Source organism: Hordeum vulgare, chromosome 6H (genome assembly GCF_904849725.1).
Source record: "Hordeum vulgare subsp. vulgare chromosome 6H, MorexV3_pseudomolecules_assembly, whole genome shotgun sequence".
Classification (NCBI taxonomy): domain Eukaryota; kingdom Viridiplantae; phylum Streptophyta; class Magnoliopsida; order Poales; family Poaceae; genus Hordeum; species Hordeum vulgare.
This window is the reverse complement of record NC_058523.1, coordinates 388,764,181-388,788,319: the sequence shown is the minus strand read 5'-3', so window position 1 is coordinate 388,788,319 and position 24,139 is coordinate 388,764,181. Positions and strand designations below refer to the sequence as shown.

The 24,139-nt window shown below is 42.8% G+C and overlaps 1 protein-coding gene across 1 annotated transcript; it reads left to right on the top strand.

Annotated features, from left to right (window-relative positions):
• Window positions 1-18,226: 18,226 nt before the first annotated feature.
• Window positions 18,227-21,712, top strand: LOC123402506. Its single transcript, XM_045096428.1, has 7 exons — window positions 18,227-18,418; window positions 18,530-18,692; window positions 18,978-19,281; window positions 19,557-19,757; window positions 19,909-20,052; window positions 20,147-20,325; window positions 21,231-21,712. Exons 1-7 carry the CDS (start codon window positions 18,373-18,375, stop codon window positions 21,334-21,336), a joined length of 1,143 nt encoding a protein of 380 aa, XP_044952363.1. The 5' UTR covers window positions 18,227-18,372; the 3' UTR covers window positions 21,337-21,712.
• Window positions 21,713-24,139: the final 2,427 nt, after the last annotated feature.

The following is a 24,139-nucleotide window of genomic DNA, read 5'->3' as shown; positions in this document are numbered from 1 at the left end:
GCTCCTACTTGCAATTATTATAATAGAGGGACTTCATCTCTCCCTCTATATGTCTATAATCTATTAAAATCATAAGAAGCTGCTTATACTATGTGTTGGCCTTTACTTCGTTCATGAATTATTCTCTCTCAACATTCCAATACATACGAAGAGAGTTAGATTTTGTTGTTACGTGATATGTGTTACTTTGTGCTCATTGGTAAGATTCAAATCATTTTTAATTAAAATGTACTTTGATATTCCTTGGGATCCTCGTGGAGTAATTAATTAAGAACTTTTCAGCCTAGCTACATTGCTTTTAAAAAAGCATGGTTGGGAGACAACTCAGAAGTTTCACAGAGTATATTTATTTTTGTGTGTACCAATAAGTTTGATGCTATTGTAGTAACTTCATTGTGTATATTTTTAAATTTAATTAGTTGGTATGAATGATCGACAAAATTATAATTTTAGAAAATCTGACAACCAAAATCTTTGGTTAAGTTTCCACTCTAAAACATTGTACGAGAACCGACAAAATCATAAGAATTAGAAGATGTGACCCACAATTTTAAGTTTTAGAAACTATGTTGATGATGCGATGGTATTTATGGCACCAATTAAACAAGATATTGGCCAACTATCGGTCATCTTGAAAGGATTTGGAGAGGTCACCGGTCTTTTCAAGAACTTCCAAAAAAGTTATGTTGTGCCCATTTGTTGTAATCAACTGAACATGAGAAATATTCTTCAAAATTTGCATGCATCTAGAGCTTCCTTCCCAATAAGATGCTTGGGCCTTCCCCTCTCCATTTGGAAACAAAACAAGGCGAACCTTCAATTTTCTTGTGGTAAAGTCACACACAAATTAGTCACCTATGAAGGGTAAAACATTATAACCATTGGTCGTACGACTCTCGTCAAGTCTGTTGCCACTTCACAATAAGTCTACTTGATCACTTCATTGGTCACCCCTGCAAGCACTCTCAACCACATTAACAAGTTAGAATGAGCTTTTCTTCGGTCTGGATCGGATAAGATGACAAGTGCAAAATGCAAAATAATTTGGGAAGTGGTTTGTCGGATGCTAGAATATGGGGGGTTAGGGGTACTCAACACCGGCAAATCTGCGTACGCCTTGCGCTTGCGATAGCCATGGTTTGAGTGGATAGAACCAAACAACTTGTGGATGGGGCTAGGCAATCTGTGTGATGAGGGGGTGTTGGAAATATGCCATAGAGGCAATAATAAATTGGTTATTATTATATTTCCTTGCTCATGATAATCTTTTATTTTCCATGCTAGAATTGTATTGATTGGAAACTCAAATACATGTGTGGATACATAGACAACACACTGTCCCTAGTGACCCTCTAGTTGACTAGCTCGTTGATCAAAGATGGTCAAGGTTTCCTGGCCATAGGCAAGTGTTGTCACTTTATAACGAGATCGCATCATTAGGAGAATGATGTGATGGACAAGACCCAAACTATAAACGTAGCATATGACCGTGTTTGTTTATTGCTACTGTTTTCTGCATGTCAATGTATCTGTTCCTATGACCATGAGATCATGCAACTCCCGGACACCAGAGGAATACTTTGTGTGTATCAAACATCGCAACGTTACTGGGTGACTATAAATGTGCTCTACAGGTATCTCCAAATGTGTCTGTTGGGTTGGCATGGATCAAGACTGGGATATGTCACTCCGTGTGACAGAGAGGTATCTCGGGGCCCACCGGTAATACAACATCACAACAAGCCTTGCAAGCAATGTGACTAAGGAGTTAGTTACGGGATCTTGTATTACGGAACGAGTAAAGAGACTTGCCGGTAACGAGATTGAACTAGGTATGGAGATACCGACGCTCAAATCTCGGGCAAGTAACATACCGAAGGACAAAGAGAACATCATACGGGATTAACTGAATCCTTGACATAGAGGTTCGACCGATTGAAATCTTCGTAGAATATGTAGGAGCCAATATGGACATCCAGGTCCCACTACTGGTTAAAGACCGGGGAGTGTCTGTGGTCATGTCTGCATAGTTCTCGATCCCGTAGGGTCTGCACACTTAAGGTTAGGTGACGTTTCAGTATAGTTGAGTTATAGGTGTTGGTCACTGAAGGTTGTTCGGAGTCCCAGATGAGATCCTGGACATCACGAGGAGCTCCGGAATGGCTCGAAGGTAAAGATTGATATATAGCAAGTCCTGTTTTGGTCACCGGAAAGGTTTCGGGCTCATCGGTAGTGTACCGGGAGTGCCGAGATGGTACCGGGGGGGGCATCGGGAGGGGTGTCTCGAACCAAGAGGCCTCATGGGCTATGGGAGGAGTCAAACCAGCCCCTAGTGGGCTGTACGAACCAACCACTAAGGCCCATGCGGCTACAGGTGGGAAAAACACAAAGGAAAGGAAGGGAAGGAGTCTCAGTAGGAAAGGAATCCTACTTGGAGTAGGATTGGAGGTGGACTCTTCCACCTCCTCCTAGTTCGGACAAACCCCTAGAGGGTTTTATAGCTGACTCCTTCCTTCCCTCCCTCCCTCCTATATATACTAGCGGATTTAGAGGGAAAAGCTAACCCTAATTGCCACGTGCTCCCTCTACTTCTCTCTAGATCTGTTTCTCCTCTAGTCTAACTCGGTGGTGCTTAGGCAAAGCCCTGCTGGATTAGTTCACCACCACCACCACCACGCTGCCGTGCTGGAGAACCCATCTACCTCTCTGCCCCTCTTGCTGGATCAAGAAGGCGGGGATCGGCATCGAGCTATACGTGTTTTGAACGCGGAGGTGTCGTCCGTTCAGCACTAGATCGGGATGGATCGTGATGGGATCGCGGGATGGATAATGATGAGATCGCGGGACGGGCTGTGATTTGGATCGCGAAGATGTTCCGCTACATCAACCGCGTTATATACGCTTCCGCTTAGCCATCTACAAGGGTATGTAGATTCACTCTCCCCTCTCATAGATCATCATCACCATGGATAGGTATTGCGTGTGCGTAGGAATTTTTTTTGTTTCCCATGCGATGTTCTCCAACAGTGGCATCATGAGCTAGGTTCATGCGTAGATGATATCTTGAGTAGAACCCAAAAGAGTTTGGGGGCGTTGATGTTCAATTTTCTACCCTCCTTAGTCTTTTCTTGATTCTGCGGTATTGTTGGATTGAAGCGGCCCAGACCAACTTTACTCCTACGCTTACAATGGATCGGTTTCATCTACTAACATGCAACTTGTTGCATAAAGATGACTGGCAGGTGTCTGTTTCTTCAACTTTAGTTGAATCGGATTTGACCGAGCCGGTCCTTGGAGAAGGTTAAATAACAATTTGCATATCATGGTTGTGGCTTTGCGTAAGTAAGATGTGATCATACTAGATACCCATAGCAGCCACGTAAAACATGCAACAACAAATTAGAGGACGACTAACTTGTTTTTGCAAGGTATGCATGTGATGTGATATGGCCAAAGACATGATATGATATATTGGATGTATGATATGATCATGTTGTAATAGTTAAATATCGACTTGCACGTCGATGCTACGGCAACCGGCAGGAGCCATAGGGTTGTCTTTAAACTAATGTTTGTGCTTGCAGATGCTTTTACTATATCACTAGGTTGTAGCTTTAGTAGTAATAGCATAGATAGTGCGACAACCTCGATGGCGGCACGATGACGGAGATCATGGTGCGGCGCCGATGACTATGGAGATCATGTCGGTGCTTCGGTGATGGAGATCAAGAAGCACAGGTTCATGGCCATATCATGTCACTTATGATTTGCATGTGATGTTAATGCTTTTATGCACCTTATTTTGCTTAGAATGACGGTAGCATTATAATGTTATCCCTCACTAAAATTTCAAGATAAAATCGTGTTCTCCCCGACTGTGCACCGTTGTGACAGTTCGTTGTTTCGAGACACCACGTGATGATCGGGTGTGATAGACTCAACGTTCACATACAACGGGTGCAAAAAAGTTGCACACGCGGAACACTCGGGTTAAACTTGACGAGCCTAGCATGTACAGACATGGCCTCGAAACACAAGAGACCGAAAGGTCGAGAATGAATCATATAGTTGATATGATCAACATGGAGATGTTCACCACTAAAACTATACTCAACTCATGTGATGATCGGACTTGAGTTAGTGTATTTGGATCATGCGCCACTCGAATGACTAGAGGGATGTCTATTTGAGTGGGAGTTATTAGTAATATGATTAGCTAAACTCAATTACCATGAACATAGTGAAAAGGTCTTTGCAAATTATGTTGTAGCTTGCGATGTAGCTCTACTGTTTTTGATATGTTCCTAGAGAAAATTTAGTTGAAAGACGATAGTAGCAATTATGCGGACTGGGTCCGTAAACTGAGGATTGTCCTCATTGTTGCGCAAAAGGCTTATGTCCTTAATGCACCGCTCGGTGTGCTGAACCTCGAGCGTCGTCGATGGATGATGCGAACATCTGACATACACGTTTTTTATGACTACGTGATAGTTCAGTGTGTAATGCTTAGCGGCTTAGAATTGAGGCGCCAAAGACGTTTTGAATGTCACGGAACATATGAGATTTTCCAAGAGATGAAATTGGGATTTCATGCTTGTGTCCTTGTTGAGAGGTATGAGACCTCCGACAAGATTCTTTGTCTACAAAGTAAGCAAGAAAAGCTCAATCGTTGAGCATGTGCTCAGATTGTCTGAGTGCTACAATCACTTGAATCAAGTGGGAGATAATCTTCCAGATGAGATAGTGATGGTTCTCCAAAGTCACTGCCACCAAGCTACTAGAGCTTCGTGATGAACTATAACATATCAAGGCATAGATATGATGATCCTTGAGGTATTCACGATGTTTTACACCACGAAAGTAGAAATAAAAAGGAGCATCAATTGTTGATGGTTAGTAAAACCACTAGTTTCAAGAAGGGCAAGGGCAAGAAGGGATACTTCATGAAACGACAAACCAGTTGTTGCTCTAGTGAAGAGACCGAAGGTTGAACCCAAACCCGAGAGTAAGTGCTTCTGTAATGAGGGGAACATTCACTGAAGAGGAACTACCCTAGATACTTGGTAGATGAGAAGGCTGGCAAAGTCGACAAAAGTATATTGGATATACATGATATTGATGTATACTTTACTGGTACTCCTAGTAGCACGAGTGTATTAGATACCAGTTCGATTGCTAAGTATTAGTAACTCAAAATAAAAGCTATGGAATAAACGGAGACTAGCTAAAGGCGAGGTGACGATATGTGTTGGAAGTGTTTCCAAGGTTGATGTGGTCAAACATCGCACGCTCCCTCTACCATGGGGATTAGTGTTAAACCTAAATAATTATTATTTGGTGTTTGCGTTGAGCCTGAACATGATTAGATCGTGTTTATTACAATACGATTATTCATTTAAAGAGAATAATGGTTATTCTATTTGCTTGAATAAATACCTTCAATGGTTTACTGAATCTCGATCGTAGTGATACACATGTTCATAATATTGATGCCAAAAGATACAAAGTAGTAATGATAGTACCACTTACTTGTGGCACTGCCGCTTGAGTTATATTGGTATAAAATGCATGAAGGAGCTCCATGCTTATGGATCTTTGTACTCACTCATTTTTGAAACGTTTGGGACATGCAAACCATGCATATTGGTATAAACGCATGAAGAAACTCCATGCAGATGGATCGTTTGGACTCACTTGATTTTGAATCACTTGAGGCATGCAAATCATACCATATGGGCAAGATGACTGAAGGCCTCGTTTTTCCAGTGAGATGGAACAAGAAAGTAACTTGTTGGAAGTAATACATTTTGATGTGTGCAGTCCAATGAGTGTTGAGGCACACAGTGGATATCGTTATGTTCTTACTTCACTAACGATTTGAGTAGATAGAGGAGTATTTGCTTGATGAATCACAAGTCTGAAATATTGAAAAGTTCAAGCTATTTCAGAGTGAAGATCGTCGTGACAAGAGGATAAAATGTCTACGATATGATCATAGAGATGAATATCTGAGTTAAGAGTTTGGTACACAGTTAAGACAATGTGGAAATTGTTTCACAACTAATGCCACCTGGAACACCATGGTGGGATGGTGTGTCCGAACATCATAGCCATGCCCTATTGGATATGGTGCATACTATGATGTCTCTTATCGAATTATCACTATCGTTTTTGGGTTAGGCATTAGAGATAACCGCATTCACTTTAAATAGGGCACCACGTAATTCCGTTGAGATGACACCGTATGAACTATGGTTTGGAGAAACCTAAGTTTTCATTTCTTAAAAGTTTGGGGTTGCGACGCTTATGTGAAAAGTTTCAAGCTGATAAGCTCGAACCCAAAGCGGATAAAAGCATCTTCATAGGACACCCAAAACAGTTGGGTATACCTCCTATCTCAGATCCGGAAGCAAAGTGTTTGTTTATAGAAACGAGTCCTTTCTCGAGGAAAAGTTTCTCTCGAAAGAATTGAGTGGGAGGTTGGTGGAAACTTGATGAGGTTATTGAACCGTCACTTCAACCAGTGTGTAGCAGGGCACAGGAAATTGTTCCTGTGACGCCTACACCAATTGAAGTGGAAGCTAATGATAGTGATCACGAAACTTTGGATCAAGTTACTACAAACCTTGCAGGTCGACAAGGTCACATACTACTATAGAGTGGTACGGTAACCCTGTCTTGGAGGTCATGTTGTTGGACACCAATGAACCTACGAGCTATGGAGAAGCGATGGTGGGCCCGGATTTCGACAAATGGCTGGAGGCCATGAAATCCGAGAGAGGATCCATGTATGAAAAGAAAGTGTAGACTTTGGAAGAACTACTTGATGGTCATAAGACAATGAAGAACAGATGGATCTTTAAAAGGAAGACAAACGATGATGATGAAAAGTCACCATTAAGAAAGCTCGACATGTCGCAAAGATGTTTCCGACAAGTTCAAAGAGTTGACTATGATGAGACTTTCTCACTCGTAGCGGTGCTGAAAGTTTGTTAGAATTATGTTAGCAGTTGCTGCATTATTTATGAAAAATTGCACATAGGATGTCAAAACATTATTTCCTCGATGATTTCCTTGAGGAAAGGTTGTATGTGATACAACCAGAAGGTTTTGTCGATCCTAAGAATGCTAACTAGTATGCAAGCTCCAGGGATCCTTCTATGGACTGGTGCAAGCATCTCGGAGTTGGAATATACGCTTTGATGAGATGATCAAAGCTTTTGGGTTTATACAAGGTTTATGAGAAACTTGTATTTCCGAACAAGTGAGTGGGAGCACTATAGAATTTCTGATAAGTATATGTGGTTTACATATTGTTGATCGGAAGTAATGTAGAATTTCTGGAAAACATAAAGGGTTGTTTGAAAGGAGTTTTTCAAAGGAAAACCTAGATAGAGCTACTTGAACATTGAGCATCAAGATCTATAGAGATAGATCAAAACGCTTAATAGAACTTTCAGTGAAATGCATGCCTTGACAAGTTTTTGAAGGAGTTCAAAATAGATCAGCGAAGAAGGAGTTCTTGGTTGTGTTGTAAGGTGTGAATTTGAGTAAGACTCAAAGCCCGACCACGACAGAAGAAAGAGAAAGGGCGAAGGTCGTCCCCTATGCCTTAGATGTAGGCTCTAAAGTATGCCATGATGTGTACCACACCTCATGTTTGCCTTGCCATGAGTTTGTCAAGGGGTACAAAGAGTGATACAGGATTGAATCACTGAACAACGGTCAAAGTTATCCTTAGTAACTAGTGGACAAAGGAATTTTTCTCAATTATGGAGGTGATAAAAAGTTCGTCGTAAAGGGTTACGTCGATGCAAGCTTTGACACTAATCCGGATGACTCTGAGTAGTAAACTAGATTCATATATTGGAGCAGTCATTTGGAATAGTTCCAAATGGCGCGTAGTAGCAGCATCTATAGGATGACATAGAGATTTGTAAAGCACATATACGTCTCGAACGTATCTATAATTTTTTATGGTTTCATGCTATTATCTTGTCAAACTTTGGATGTTTTGCATGCCTTTGATATATTTTTTGGGAATAACTTATTAACTCAGTGCTAAGAGCCAGTTCCTGTTTTTTCCATGTTTTTGACCCCTTTCAGAGGAGGATTTAGAACGGAGTCCAAACGGAATGAAAATGGCAAAAAGATTTTTTCGGAACAGAAAAAGATCGGGAAGCCGGAGAATCAGGGCAGGGGCCAGCAAGGACCCCACAAGCCCTCATGGCGCAGCCAGGGAGCCCGCCCCTGGCTTGTGGGCTCCCTGAGGCTCCTTTGCCCTAGGTTTTGCGCCTATATATTCCCTAACATTCCATAAAAAATCAGGAGATCATCGAAAGTACTTTTCCGCCGCCGCAAGCTTCTGTCTCCGCAAGGTCCCATCAGGGGCACGTTCTGGTGCCCTGCGGGAGGGGGGATTCGGATACGGAGGGCTTCTTCATCAACACCATGACCTCTCCGATGATGCGTGAGTAGTTCACCATTGAACTACGGGTCCATAGCTAGTAACTATATGGCTTCTTCTCTCTCTTGGATCTTCAATACAAAGTTCTCCATGATCTTCATGGAGATCTATCCAATGTAATCTTCTTTTGCGGTGTGTTTGTTGAGATCCGATGAATTGTGGATTTATGATCAGATTATCTATGAATCTTATTTGAGTTTCTTCTGATCTCTCTTATGCATGATTTCATATCCTTGTAATTCTCTTCGAGTTGTGGTTTTGTTTGGCCAACTAGATCTATGATTCTTGCAATGGGAGAAGTGCTTGATTTTGGGTTCATACCGTGCGGTGACCTCACCCGGTGATAGAAGGGGTAGCGAGGCACACATCATGTTGTTGCCATCAAGGGTAAAAAGATGGGGGTTTCATCATTGGTTTGAGATTATCCCTCTAAATCATGTCATCTTGCTTAAGGCGTTACTCTGTTCGTCATGAACTCAATGCACCAGATGCATGCTAGATAACGATCGATGTGTGGAGTAATAGTAGTAGATGCAGAAAGTATCGGTCTACTTGTCTCGGACGTGATGCCTATATGTATGATCATTGCCTTAGATATCGTCATGACTTTGCGCTCTTCTATCAACTGCTCGACAGTAATTTGTTCACCCACCGTGATATCTGCTATTTGAGAGAAGCCTCTAGTGAACACTATGGCCCCCGGGTCTACTCCACACCATATTTTCAGACTTACTCTTTTTTCTGCGTTGCACTTTCCGCCTTCAGATCTCACTTTGCAATCAATTTTGAAGGGATTGACAACCCCTTTAAAGCGTTGGGTGCAAGCTCTTTTGTGTTTGTGGAGGTACTCTGGACTTGACGAGATTCTCCTACTGGATAGATACCTTGGTTCTCAAACTGAGGGAAATAGTTACTGCTCCTGTGCTGCATCACCCTTTCCTCTTCAAGGATAAAACCAACGCAAGCTCAAGAGAGGACAGAAGGATTTCTGGCACCACTGTCGGGAAAGGACTTTTGTTGCTGTAGGAGAAGAATTTATGGCGCCGTTGCCGGGGAAGATCAAGTCAAGAACTCATCCAAGTAAGTGTCGCAAACTCATCTCTTGCATTTACTTTTTTGCCTCTCGTTTTCCTCTCCCCCACTTTTGAAAATAAAAAATTTACAATTTTTTTTGCCCTTTTCTTCGTTTGCCTTTTTTGTTCGCCCTTTTCTCTCGCTTGCTTTTTGTTTGCTTGTGTGCTATGTGCCTTCAATATGCTTGCATCTTCGCTTGCTGAAAATCTATTGATATGGATCCTCATCCACTTGTTAATCTCTTTAAGAGATCCAATTATGTTGATCCAATTGCTAGTGAGTTGATTGCACTTGACTTTCTTTATGGAGTTTTGCTTGAGATGCGTGAATCTGAAAATCGTGATGAAGAAATTTATGAAGTGATTCACGAGGGCTCCTTGAATGAAAAGCATGATTGCAACGATTTCATTATAAATTCTATTAATGACAATCATGCTAAAATATGCAAAACCCTAAGCTTGGGGATGCTAGTTTTGCTTTGTCCACTACTTGTTGCAATGATCATGATTGGGGTAATGATTTTTCTTATAATCTTGAAAATTTGTTTAAACCTCATGATGAATATGATATTTGCAATAATATTGAAAGTGGGTTTGGAGAAGTCATGACTTTAGTTGATGATAATCCCACTATTTTTGTAGAGCATCAACTTTGCATGCATGTGGATCATGAAAAGAATATCCTATGTGATAGCTGTATTGTTGAATTTGATTATGATCCCACATGTAATTGCTATGAGAGAGGAAAATATTGTGGTAGAAACTTTCATGTTACCAAATCACCTCTCGTTATGTTGAGATTGATATTGTCTCTTTCTTCTTCCTTGCATATGGCAACTATTGGTTGTCTTGACAATCTATTTTCCTATAAAATGCCTATGCATAGGAAGTATGTTAGACTTAGATGTGATTTTCACATGCTTTATGATGCTCTCGCTGTGCTTCAATTCTTGTCTTTTGTGTGAGCATCATTGAATTATCAATGCCTAGCTAAGGGCGTTAAACAATAGCGCTTGTTGGGAGGCAACCCAATGAATTTATCTTTTTTCTTTCTGTTTTGTTGCGTCCACACCATCATAATTCTGTTGTGATTGTGTTTTTTGTGTTTCTTTTTGTGTTTGAGCCAAGCAAAACCTTTATGACTAGTCTTGGTGATGGTTGTTTGATCCTGCTGGAAAAAGACAGAAACTTTTCGCTCACGAGATTATTTTTTATTTTTATTCAGAAAGAGATTTTGAGTTGATTCTTCTTGCTGATGGTTGATATGACTTTTGCCCAGGAAGTCATAATTGTTCAGGATTTTTGAGGTACCAGAAGTATACGAAGTATACAGATTGCTACAGACTGGTCTGTTTTTGACAGATTCTGTTTTTGTTGAGTTGGTTGCTTGTTTTGATGAAACTATGGTTAGTATCGGGGGAGTACCAGCCATGGAAAAGTGAGAATACAGTAGCCCAACACCAATATAGATAGAATTCAAGTTTGCTACAGTGCCAAAAGGGGTGGTAGTTTGTTTTCTTGTGCTAATGTTATCACGAGTTTCTGTTTAAGTTTTGTGTTGTGAAGTTTTCAAGTTTTGGGTGATGTTCTCATGGACAAAGAGATAAGGAGTGGAAAGAGCTCAAGCTTGGGGATGCCCAAGGCATCCCAAGCCAAATTCAAGGACACCAAAAAGCCTAAGCTTGGGGATGCCCCGGGAAGGCATCCCCTCTTTCATCTTCAATCCATCGGTAACATTACTTGGAGCTATATTTTTATTCACCACATGATATGTGTTTTTCTTGGAGCGTCTTGTATCGTAGGAGTCTTTTCTTTTTGTTCTGTCACAATCATCCTTGCTGCACACCTTTTTGAGAGAGAGAGACATGCACTCATCGTGATTTTGCTAGAATGCTCATAGTGCTTCACTTATATCTTTTGATCTAGATAATTTTGCTCTATGTGCTTCACTTATATCTTTTAGAGCACGGCGGTGCGTGACTTGGTAGTTGGCTTATGCTATGAAAGTAGTCACAAAGGTGATAGGTACCCAAAGAGGATATAAAACCTCCATCTTCATGTGCATTGAGTAGAAAGAGAAGTTTTGATTCCTCTCAATTAGTTTTGAGACATGGATTTGGTAATATTAAGAGCTATGTTAGTAGGGTGTTGTGAATCTAGAAATACTTGTGTTGAAGTTAGTGATTCCCGTAGCATGCACATATGGTGAACCGCTATGTTAGGAAGTCGGAGCATAATTGATCTATTTGATTGTCATCCTTTGTGTTGAGGTCGGGATCGCGCGATGGTTAACACCTACCAACCCTTCCCCTAGGAGTATGCGTTTTGCACTTTGTTTCGATTACTAATAAAAACTTTCACAACAAGTATGTGATTTCTTCATGACTAATGTGAGTCCATGGTATAGATGCACTTTCACCTTTCACCATTGCTAGCCTCTCTAGTGCCGCGCAACTTTTGCCGGTACACAAACCCACCATATGCCTTCCTCAAAACAGCCACCCTACCTACCTACTATGGCATTTTCATAGCCATTCCGAGATATATTGCCATGCAACTCCCACCGTTCCGTCTCATGACTTGTGTCGTCACTCTCATATTGCCATTGCATGATCGTAAGATAGCTAGCGAGATGTTTTCAACGTCATACGCCATGATAGATCGTTGCACATCCTGGTACACTGCCGGAGGCATTTCCTATAAAGTCATCATCGTTCTAAGCTTTGAGCTGTGAGTAAATAAAAGTGTGATGATCATCATTATTAGAGCATTGTCCCATGTGAGGAAAAAAATAGGTCAAAGAGCCCAAAAAAAGAGAAAAAAAGAAGAGGCCTAAGAGCCCAAACAAATAAAAAGAGAGAGAAAAAGAGAGAAGGGACAATGCTAATATCTTTTTCCACACTTGTGCTTCATAATAGCACCATGTTCTTCATGATTGAGAGCTTCTTGCTTTATCACCACCATATGCTAGTGGGAATCTTCACTATATAACTTGGCTTGTATATTCCAATGATGGGCTTCCTCAAAATTGCCCTAGGTCTTCGTGAGCAAGCAAGTTGGATGCACACCCACTAGTTCTCCTTTTGAGCTTTCACATACTTATAGCTCTAGTGCATCCCTTGTATGGCAATCCCTACTCATTCGCATTGATATCTATTAATAGGCATCTCCATAGCCCTTTGATACGCCGAGTCAATGTGACCATCTCCTCCTTTTTTGTCTCACAACCACCACCACACTCTATTCCACCTATAGTGCTATATCCATGGCTCGCGCTCATGTATTGCGTGATAGTTATAAAAAGTTTGAGAAAGTAAGAGTGCGAAAACAATTACTTGGCCAATACCGGGGTTGTGCATGATTTACATTAGTTGTGTGAGGATGATGGAGCATAGCCAGACTATATGATTTTGTATGGATAACTTTCCTTGGCCTTGTTATTTTCAAAGTTCATGATTACCTTGCTAGTTTGCTTGAAGTATTATAGTTTTCATGTCAATAGCAAACTATTGTTTCGAATCTTACGGATCTGAACATTCATGTCACGTGAAATAAGTTGAAAAGGACAACTATGCTAGGTAGCATTCCACATCAAAAATTTAGTCTTTATCACTTCCCTACTCGAGGACGAGCAGGAGTTAATCTTGGGGATGCTTGATATGTCTCCAACGTATCTATAATTTTTGATGGTTTCATGTTATTATCTTGTCAAACTTTGGATGTTTTGCATGCCTTTGATATATTTTTTGGGACTAACTTGTGCCAAGAGCCAGTTCCTGTTTTTTCCATGTTTTTGACCCCTTTCAGAGGAGGATTTTGAACGGAGTCCAAACGGAATGAAACTGCCAAAAATATTTTTTCCGGAACAGAAAAAGATTGTGAAGCCGGAGAATCAGGGCAGGGGGCCACCAGGGACCCCACAAGCCCTCATGGCGCGGCCAGGGGGCCCACGCCCCCTGGCTTGTGGGCTCCCTGAGGCTCCTTTGCCCTAGGTTTTGCACCTATATATTCCCTAAAATTCCATAAAAAATCAGGAGATCATGGAAAGTACTTTTCCGCCGCCGCAAGCTTCTGTCTCCGCAAGATCCCATCTAGGGCACGTTCTGGTGCCCTGTCGGAGGGGGATTCGGATACAGAGGGTTTCTTCATCAACACCATGACCTCTCCGATGATGCGTGAGTAGTTCACCATAGACCTACGGGTCCATAGCTAGTAACTAGATGGCTTCTTCTCTCTCTTGGATCTTCAATACAAAGTTCTTCATGATCTTCATGGAGATCTATCCGATGTAATCTTCTTTTGCGGTGTGTTTGTCGAGATCCGATGAATTGTGGATTTATGATCAGATTATCTATGAATCTTATTTGAGTTTCTTCTGATCTCTCTTATGCATGATTTCATATCCTTGTAATTCTCTTCGAGTTGTGGGTTTTGTTTGGCCAACTAGATCTATGATTCTTGCAATGGGAGAAGTGCTTGGTTTTGGGTTCATACCGTGCGGTGACCTCACCGAGTGACAGAAGGGGTAGCGAGGCACGCATCGTGTTGTTGCCATCAAGGGTAAAAAGATGGGGTTTTCATCATTGGTTTGAGATTATCCCTCTACATCATGTCATCTTGCTTAAGGCGTTACTCTGTTCGTCATGAACTCAATACACTAGATGCATGTTGGGTAGCGGTTGATGTGTGGAGTAATAGTAGTAGATGCAGAAAGTATCGGTCTACTTGTCTCGGACGTGATGCCTATATGTATGATCATTACCTTAGATATCGTCATGACTTTGCGCGGTTCTATCAATTGCTTGACAGTAATTTGTTCACCCACCGTGATATTTGCTATTTTGAGAGAAGCCTCTAGTGAACACTATGGCCCCCGGGTCTACTCCACACCATATTTCCAGCATTACTCTTTTTTCTGCGTTGCACTTTCCGCCTTCAGATCTCACTTTGCAATCAATCTTGAAGGGATTGACAACCCCTTTAAAGCGTTGGGTGCAAGCTCTTTTGTGTTTGCGCAGGTACTCTGGACTTGACGAGATTCTCCTATTGGATTGATACCTTGGTTCTCAAACTGAGGGAAATACTTACTGCTCCTGTGCCGCATCACCCTTTCCTCTTCAAGGGAAAAACCAACGCAAGCTCAAGAGACGACAGAAGGATTTCTGGTACCATTGCCGGGAAAGGACTTTTGTTGTCGTAGCAAGCACACACGGATCCAAAAGGTTTAGATCCTTTGACTAAAAACCTCTCTCACAAGCAAGACGTGATCGAACCCAGAACTGTATGAGTGTTAGATTCATTACAATCACAAAGTGATGTAAACTAGATTATTGACTCTAGTGCAAGTGGGAGACTGTTGGAAATATGCCCTAGAGGCAATAATAAATTGGTTATTATTATATTTCCTTGCTCATGATAATCGTTTATTATCCGTGCTAGAATTGTATTGATTGGAAACTCAAATACATGTGTGGATACATAGACAACACACTGTCCCTAGTGAGCCTCTAGTTGACTAGCTCATTGATCAAAGATGGTCAAGGTTTCCGGGCCATAGGCAAGTGTTGTCGCTTGATAACGGGATCACATCATTAGGAGAATGATGTGATGGACAAGACCCAAACTATAGACGTAGCATATGATCGTGTCAGTTTATTGCTACTGTTTTTTGCATGTCAATGTATCTATTCCTATGACCATGAGATCATGCAACTCCCGGACACCGGAGGAATACCTTGTGTGTATCAAACATCGCAACGTTACTGGGTGACTATAAAGGTGCTCTACAGGTATCTCCAAATGTGTCTGTTGGGTTGGCATGGATCAAGACTGGGATTTGTCACTCCGTGTGACGGAGAGGTATCTCGGGGCCCACTCGGTAATACAACATCACAGCAAGCCTTGCAAGCAATGTGACTAAGGAGTTAGTTACATGATCTTGTATTATAGAACGAGTAAAGAGACTTGCCGGTAACGAGATTGAACTAGGTATGGGGATACCGACGATCAAATCTCGGGCAAGTAACATACCGAAGGACAAAGGGAACACCATACGGGATTAAGTGAATCCTTGACATAGAGGTTCGACCGATAGAGATCTTCGTAGAATATGTAGGAGCCAATATGGACATCCAGGTCCCGCTATTGGTTATTGACCGGGGAGTGTCTCAGGTCATGTCTGCATAGTTCTCAAACCTGCAGGGTCTGCACACTTAAGGTTAGGTGAAGTTTTGGTATAGTTGAGTTATAGGTGTTGGTGACTGAAGGTTGTTCGAAGTCCCGGATGAGATCCTGGATGTCACGAGGAGCTCCGGAATGGTCTGGAGGTAAAGATTGATATATAGGGAGTCCTGTTTTGGTCACCGAAAAGGTTTCGGTCTCATCGGTAGTGTACCGGGAGTGCCGAGAGGGTACCGGGGGGCCATCGGGAGGGGTGTCTCGATCCAAGAGGCCTCATGGGCTGTGAGTGGAGTCAAACTAGCCCCTAGTGGGCTGGCTGAACCAACCACTAAGGCCCATGCGGCTAGAGGTGGGAAAAACCCAAAGGAAAGGAAGGGAAGGAGTCCAAGTAGGAAAGAAATCCTACTTGGAGTAGGATTGGAGGTGGACTCTTCCACCTCCTCCTAGTTCGGCCGAACCCCTAGAGGGTTTTGTGGATGCGTCCTCCCCTGCCTCCCTCCTATATATACTAGAGTATTTGGAGGGAAAAGCTAACCCTAATTGCCACGTGCTCCCTCTACTTCTCTCTAGATTTGTTTCTCCTCTAGTCTAATTCGACGGTGCTTAGGTGAAGCCCTGTTGGATTAGTTCACCACCACCACCACCACGCCGCCGTGCTCGAGAACCGATCTACCTCTCCGCCCCTCTTGCTGGATCAAGAAGGCGGGGATCGTCATCGAGCTGTACGTGTGCTGAACGCGGAGGTGCCCTCCGTTCGGCACTAGATCAGGATGGATCGTGATGGGATCGCGGGACGGATCGTGATGAGATCGCGGGACGGGCTACGATTTGGATCGCAAATATGTTTCACTACATTAACCGCATTATATACACTTCCACTTAGCGATCTACAAGGGTATGTAGATTCACTCTCCCCTCTCGTAGATGATCATCATCATGGATATGTATTGCGTGTGCGTAGGAATTCTTTTATTTTCCATGCGATGTTCTCGAACAGGGGGTCCTTGATTTCTTCTATGCCTCAACAACCATTACGATGAGGAATGGGGTGAGAACTCCATTTGGGATCCCCCTTGGCTACTTGGGCGCAAACCCAAAGATGTGGCTTCGTTGATTTTTTAGGCCTCTTCGAAGGAGAATTGGAAGGTGCGCGAGTCCCTGAAGAATAACGCATGGATCTAAAGATCAAGCCAACAACCCTTGTCTCCATCGAACACATTTATAAATTCTTCACCCTTTGGGCTCTTGTGCATGACTTCCAACTTGATGAAAACACCGAAGACACCTTTGTTTATAAACACACCAAAGTGGGCACTACTCCGCGACCTCCGCATACAAGGTGCAATTCCTTGGCTTGGTGTTATATCCTATGGATGATATGGTTTGGAAGAATTGGGCTCCACCAAAAGGTTTTTTTTGCTTGGTTGGTCATTCAAGATAGAGTTTGGACCGTTGATAGGCCTGCCAACTCAGGGTGGCCAAATTATGAGCTTTGTCCTCTTTGCAAAAGGGAACAAGAATGTGGACCACACCTATTCTACAAATTTGGTACGCCTTGCGGCTTTAGAACTTGGTCATTGAGAAACTACACATCGAGCACATGGACACTTCTTTATGGCACTTGGAAGACTCGGTTGAGGGTTGGTGGGCAAGAAGAACCGCCATGAGCACACCCTGTCGAAAATCTATGGCTTTGCCAACCATGCTCCTGTCATGGATCATTTTTGGAATGAAAGAAACACAAGGGTGTTTCGCCAAAAATTTACTCTGCCGCCTATGTTACTCGACACTCTCCTTTCTGAAGCAAACTTTTGGGTCGTCGTTAGTGCTAAGAAATTATGGTCCATTTTTGTGCGAGAATAACCATTCATGACATGTAAGGGACCTATTTTTAAAACACCATACAACCAAACTCACTCACATACATGAGCATACACTCACCCCTATGGACACGCACACACACACACACATTCTATCCCTATGAGCAACTTCAAGAAACTGAATCGACACATCATCTTGAGATTGACGAAGTTGCCACACACACTTTATAGTCGACGAAAACGTCTCCTCCCACCGCATCATTGTTAGGCCTGAAATAAATCTAAATAAATATGAGCATCAATCTCAAGTCTGGAACTTGGACTCTGGTGAAAAGGGATACCACTATCCTACTAACCATCCAATCATAGATTGATTCATGTGTAAGGGACCTATTATAACAAACTCTTCTCTCTTTTGATAACACGCGAGGAATTTTTTTTACCTCCGTTTTTAAAAAATAAAATAAAATAATCCATCGAATTTAAGTTAGTAGACACGTTGACATATTTCGCTCCCGAAATTTTATTTTATTTTGACATATTTTGCATCATGCACATTTTTTTTAAGGAAATGCAGGTGCACAATCAGCCCGACGCGCCTGACTGATCTATATGGGCCGGGGTTGAACGCTCGTGCCGAGGACACCAAATATTCTCATCCGGCCCGCAGCACACCATCTGGCGGCCCTCTGCCCCTAACCCCAGCCGTCGCTCGCCGTCGTCCTCGTCTTCGCCTTTCCCATCAAGCTAAAACCTCCCTCTTTTTCGTCGAATCCAGCCACCATGAAACCCTAAGACCACCGTCCTGCCGAATCCTCCATTGCCCTCCCAGATGCAGGCGTTCGCGCGCCTCTCCTCCCCCGCCGCCTCCAGAAAGGGTAAGCAATCGAGCCCAAATGGGGTGTATACTTGGTGAATGCACCCCCTTTGGCGGCGCGTTAACTGTGTTCGAGCTGATGTTTTGTTCCGATTATGTCTTCTCTCTTCAGTGGTTTCGGGCGTCTCTGCCGCGGTCACAAAGCCGTGCTACCGGACATGGCGATGGAAGGCGCATGCGGCGCCGCTGTCGGCTCCGGACCCACCCAAGGGCAAGAAGAGGGAATACATATCCAAAAATGAAAGGAAGGCTAGGATGAAGGAGTTTATTGAGGGGTAGGTGCTCTTAGCTTTGTAGCATTTGTGATTACGATTCATTGGTTTCAATTCGGAGATTTTGGTGATTTTGCGTCAAGGATTGCCATTCTTGTGCTGTTCCCCGGGTTAGATTCTGAGAAGTAGTCACCAATAATATAAACGTAGTGGAATACATGCGTAATCTGTATGAAAAGTCTGACTAAAGGCGGCAATTGCACGTGCACTGATACTGAATGGCTTCTGCTTTGCTCTGATTCAGTGATGCTCATGAGTCTTGCATTTTGTGCTTCTGTTTAACTGCAGTTACCAGGCATCAAATGACGGTCGATTTCCGACTAGTCAAATGATTCGTAAAAGTGTTGGAGGGAGTCACTACACAATTAGGGATGTACTCTCGGAAGTGAAGTATAACCAGATAAAGTTTCCGTTTGATAAGTCTCAGGCAGCCCAGCTTCAGGAGACAGCTGAAGGTGCTGAGCAGTCAAGGCCAGAGGAGGAGAGTGGAAACAGTTCATTTAACTCTCACAGCTTTAATGGAAATCAGGACGAAGATGCCACGCTCCTATCCCAGAAAGATTCCTTTGCCGGCACTACAATCATGGAAAATGTACACTCTCCTTCTTTCACCTTTATTTTCAAACTATTCCTTGAGTGTTCTACTTCATTTTAATGTTTAAATGGGGCAACTGGAAACACGATCCTGTCTTTTGTTTCTTTATATTTCATAATATGCCTAAGAGTCTTTTCATTTCAATGGAGAACTTTAATTACCATGCAGAATTTGCGCACTGCAGTTGACTGCAAATATTCTCCCAATGTTGTTATTTTGTATGCAGACAAGATTTTGTAGCCATTTTCCTCAAAATTACTATGCATATGCAGACTGAAGCTTCCATTTCTTTGGACGCAAAGTACAATGAGGCGAAGTTACCACTACGTAACACCGAGGCAGCCCAGCTTCACGGGACAGGTGAATGTGCTGAGCTATCAAGGCCCGAGGAGAGTGGGAGCAGTGCATTGAACTCAGATGACACACTCCTCTCCCAGAAAGATTCTGCTATGGGCACTACAATCATAGAAAACGTACGCTCCTAGTTTCACCTTTATTTTTAAACTACTCCTCTGGTGTTTTTAGTTCAGTTTAACGTTTCAATGGGGCAAGCTGGAAACATGATTCCAGCAGTATCTTGGGTTTCTGTATTTTCATATGCGTAATACTATGTTGTCCCTGCAGAATCAACCATTGGGATCTCTGGAGTCACAAGACTCCTCTCATTACAGTGGAGAAACTGAGATTGCCAAGCAAGATTCATGTACGGCAGTAGCAGATGCGAATGACCTGACTGTATCAAAACAAGCAGAAATTGATAGCATGAAGGTTCTAATGCTATGCACTCAAATATTCTGTCAATATCCTTATTTTGTATGTTGGCAAGATTTGCCATTTCCTCAAAATTATCATGCCAATGCAGACTGAAGCACCCATATCTTTGGAACTAGAGACTAAGTCAGACTACGGGAATCCTCAATGGGAAACTGAAGCTAACGAGTTGCATTCGAACAATGTGAAAAGTTCCCATGATCCAAATGAACCAACTGTATCTGATCAAACTGAACGTGACACGGTGATCAAAGGAAATGTACTTCACAGGTATTATTTGTTACATGCTAAATGGCTAACTGCTTATATTGATAATAGTTATTAAATCAAATGCATGCATATAACTAAATATGCTTGCATCGATATGATCAACCGTGAGGACTGGTTGTGTCATTTAGCCATCGTGATAGCCATTTCCAGCAAATTGTCGGATTTCCATCGATTTGTACGAATGCCTTTGTTAGATCCTATTGATTTTGGTCATTGAGAAAATGCTTCATGTTATCAAACACTGAGAACTTGTGTCCTGATAATCTTACCTAGAAGCCTCAATTGATTTCTGACGTATGATTCAAATGGGTGGTTCGTTGGTCCCAGCCCCAGGGTACTTGTCATCATCATAATACTGCAAGGGAACAACCAAAACAGTGCCACTGCCACCCTGGGAACTTGGTTTGAACATGTTTAGGATCCCTAGTTGGGGTTCAGAATGCAAGGCAAATTATTATTCAATCCTTTTACGTTGAATTCCTGCAGAACCTAACCAATTTCTTGTTCCGACTACCTACTGAGCATGGTTAGTTGATAGTTTGACCAAGTCATTTTATTCAAAAGCTCAGACCCCATATTGCATCCGCTATCGCAGTAGGTTTGTACAAATGCATCCATAAATTGTTTCCTTTTGTGAATTGCTTGTATATAGGGATGTTCATGGCAGTTTAGTGCCGTTCCTATAAAATCGGCAGGTGGTGGATTAACACTAAACATGACACCCTCATTTGTACTGTTTTCATTTTGCTAGTACATGTCACGGTTTGACATGTTTTAGAGAGATCGAGTTTGTACACCCTATTGATCACAGTTCCCCATAAACAGCATGCTGGGATTTCAGCTCTTTTTTTAAATGTTAATGCTGGACATGCTGATCATATTTTGTCTCTCTTTATGTTGAGCAGAGAAGACAACCCCGAGGTCGAGCGCCAGGGATCAAGCAATACAAGTCTTTTAGGGAGCCTGAAATCGTTTGCTTCTGGGATCAGAAACTTCTGGAGAAATCTGTAAATTTGTCTCATTTTGGCTTGAAGCTAACACACATGAAGTCCCCTTATCTATCATTTCGTGAGCCTGGAGCTGCTTGTGAAGCTTTGTGAAGGCTACAGAGTTAATGATCCAAGTGCCCCCTGTTTAGCATTTTTGTGAGCCTGAAGAAAGCTGTAAAGTTATATTTTTGCACTACTGAACATTGGTCTGATTCCTGCAGTGTCACGGGACTTATAAGCTACTCCCTCCTTCCCATATATAAGAGTGTTTTTAATACTACACTAGTGTGAAAAACATTCTTATATTATGGGACGGAGGAGTTAGATAGGAGCATATTTGGGTGCATCTAATGTTTACAGGCTGGTCTATCATAATGCACTGCTGTGAAGCTTATTGATGACAGGGCAGCCTTCTTTGCTTTTTTTTGTTGTCAAATGTAGAAGTTAGTATGATTAGTAACTCGGGACATCATTTTAGCAGAGGAACATTGCCGTTGAAAGCAAGAAGGAAAGCGTGAGTTCCTATCCTCACTTATGTAGGCTGTGGTGAAGAACTGCCGGATCATCTCAGGATCCCAGCCACATTGTTTCTTGTTGCAGTACAGTCTTTCGTACAGGTCCTGCTGCTCGATGGTCCAAAAGCGCACATATCATTACAACTCCGGGCCTTCAGATATACTCCGTACTACACGTTATTTCCTCTCAAGGCATTGAGGGCCTTGTTCAGAGGTAATGGGGCTTGAAGGTCAGTTGGTATCTGCGATGATTTCTGTATTGCCGGCACTCGATCTGAAATTGTTGGTGCAACTGATGCGGCTTCTGGAAACACTGAAGCTGGCACTGCGAGTTCCATGCCCTCATTGTGCTCTGACCAAGACTCGGACTGATCACCTGGTTGGACTTGAGAGGATTGAACAGCTAATAAAATGTCACCATTCAGCGAAAACTGAATTCTTTGTGCGTCCCAAGCACACCGAGCAGTCTCATCTCTGGTGTCATCATCATTATGCATCTTGCTCTTTTTGGAAAATTTCATTGAGATTCTTCATTACCATGTTCCCTGAAGTGGAATAACATATTTCGTACAATCTGTGAGTAAAAAGAAGAAAAATGCTGAATCTGATAACCATGAGCAAATATGCTTATTCTTAATAAATCGCGGAATGCTCCTGGTTTCCTTTGCATAAATATTTGCATGAACATGCAGTTGACAATGCAGATAAAAATGGAAAGGAAGGGATTAAGAAGGAACTGGTCGAAGGCGCCCTTAGAGCATGTCTAGTAGAGCCCTCAAACCCTTAAATTTAAAACTAGTTTTAAGGGTTGAGATTTGACCATTTTTAACACTTTTAAGGGTTAAAAACAGGGATATTCCGTTATAAGGGTTGGGTTTGAGGGTTCTAGTCTTTGCCTCAACCCCAGCCCTTAAAACTGTAATTTGACATATCGCAATTTTCATCATCTCAATAACATAGTAACTACTTAACACATGACTTGTCGACAATTTTTATCATGCTTGCATTTGACAAGAACACAAACTACTTAACACATGACACCTCTGATCTACTTCTTCACTACTAGTGCAAACAAAATGGCACACAAGCCAAAACATATACTGATGGTAAATACTAACATCCTATCTCTAAACACCAGTTCTTCCTTGTGAATCTTAGCAATCATAGTTTTCTCCATTTTGTGCTTCTCCTTCTGAGCCTTCTTCTCAGCCTCCTTTTCTTCAATCTCTTTCTGCCGCAACTGGTTCTTCCTAGCCAGTTCACCGTGCCTCGCCCTGCCATCCATGCCCTCAACTGACATGCGGTCGGCAACATTGAACTGGCCAAACTCTATTTCACGAAGCTCCTCGTCCTGAAACCAAAGGAAGACGAGATTCATCACCATAAATAAACTAGAACACATGAGGAAATGCATCAAAGATGACGAGATTCATCACCTTGGAGCTCCTCTTCGATCCCTAGTAGTACACGGCCGCCGGCTTCCATTCCTCGTCACAGCCATCAGCCATCTCTACCGGCAAGGAGGAAGGGGGGGGGGAGAGAAATGACGCCGGCGGTGTGGAGACAGAGGGAGGAGGAGCAGGGGAGCTCACCTTGGACGGCCCGCGGTGGAGGAGGCCGACGGTGTGGACGAGCTCGGGGCGGTGGAGGAGCTCGGGGCGGCGGTGGAGGAGCTCCGGGCGGCGGTGGCGGTGGCCCGAGATACGACCGGCGGCGGTGGAGGAGCTCAGGGGTGGGACGACGGCGGCGGCCCGAGATGTGGCCGACGGCTGCTCAGGGGAGGCGCGGGAGGAGGTTGGGGACGGGAAATTTCCCTCCAGCGCGTGGCCGGATTGAAGTGAGGGTTGGGGTAGATTTTGCCCCCCAATCCTCACTTCTATAGGTTGGGAGAGGGTTTGCAGGTCCGATCCTTAATTTTTTTAAGGTTTAAGGGTTAAGTGGTTCTAATCTACGTGTTTTTTTTACCCAACCCGTAAAAAACGGTTATTTATGTTTTTTAAGGGTTTAAGGGCTCTACTATACATGCTCTTAGCACTTAAGCGAATACTGGAAATAGAACTAGAGCGTGTGTGCCCGTGACAAAAGGAGTGTGGGACAATCTGGGATGTGAGGGATGCCCTTCGTGGGTATATCACGAGCGGCGAGGTAGTTTTTTTTTCAAAATAAGGTTAAATCCTCGGCCTCTGCATCAATCGATGCATGCAGCCATTTTTATTAATTATTTCACAAAGGTGTGACAAGAACATAAATTAATTCAGCCGAAGCCATGACTTACACCTACAAACTCGATAATGTGAAGTGCTCTCACTC

Bases quoted from the DNA above. Each gene is read 5' to 3' on its own strand.
- LOC123402506 (XM_045096428.1), top strand. From the start codon at position 18,373: ATGCAGGCGTTCGCGCGCCTCTCCTCCCCCGCCGCCTCCAGAAAGG. The intron at 18,693-18,977 runs GTAGGTGCTCTT...GTTTAACTGCAG, and splicing joins ATGAAGGAGTTTATTGAGGG to TTACCAGGCATCAAATGACG. The intron at 20,053-20,146 runs GTTCTAATGCTA...ATGCCAATGCAG, and splicing joins CAGAAATTGATAGCATGAAG to ACTGAAGCACCCATATCTTT.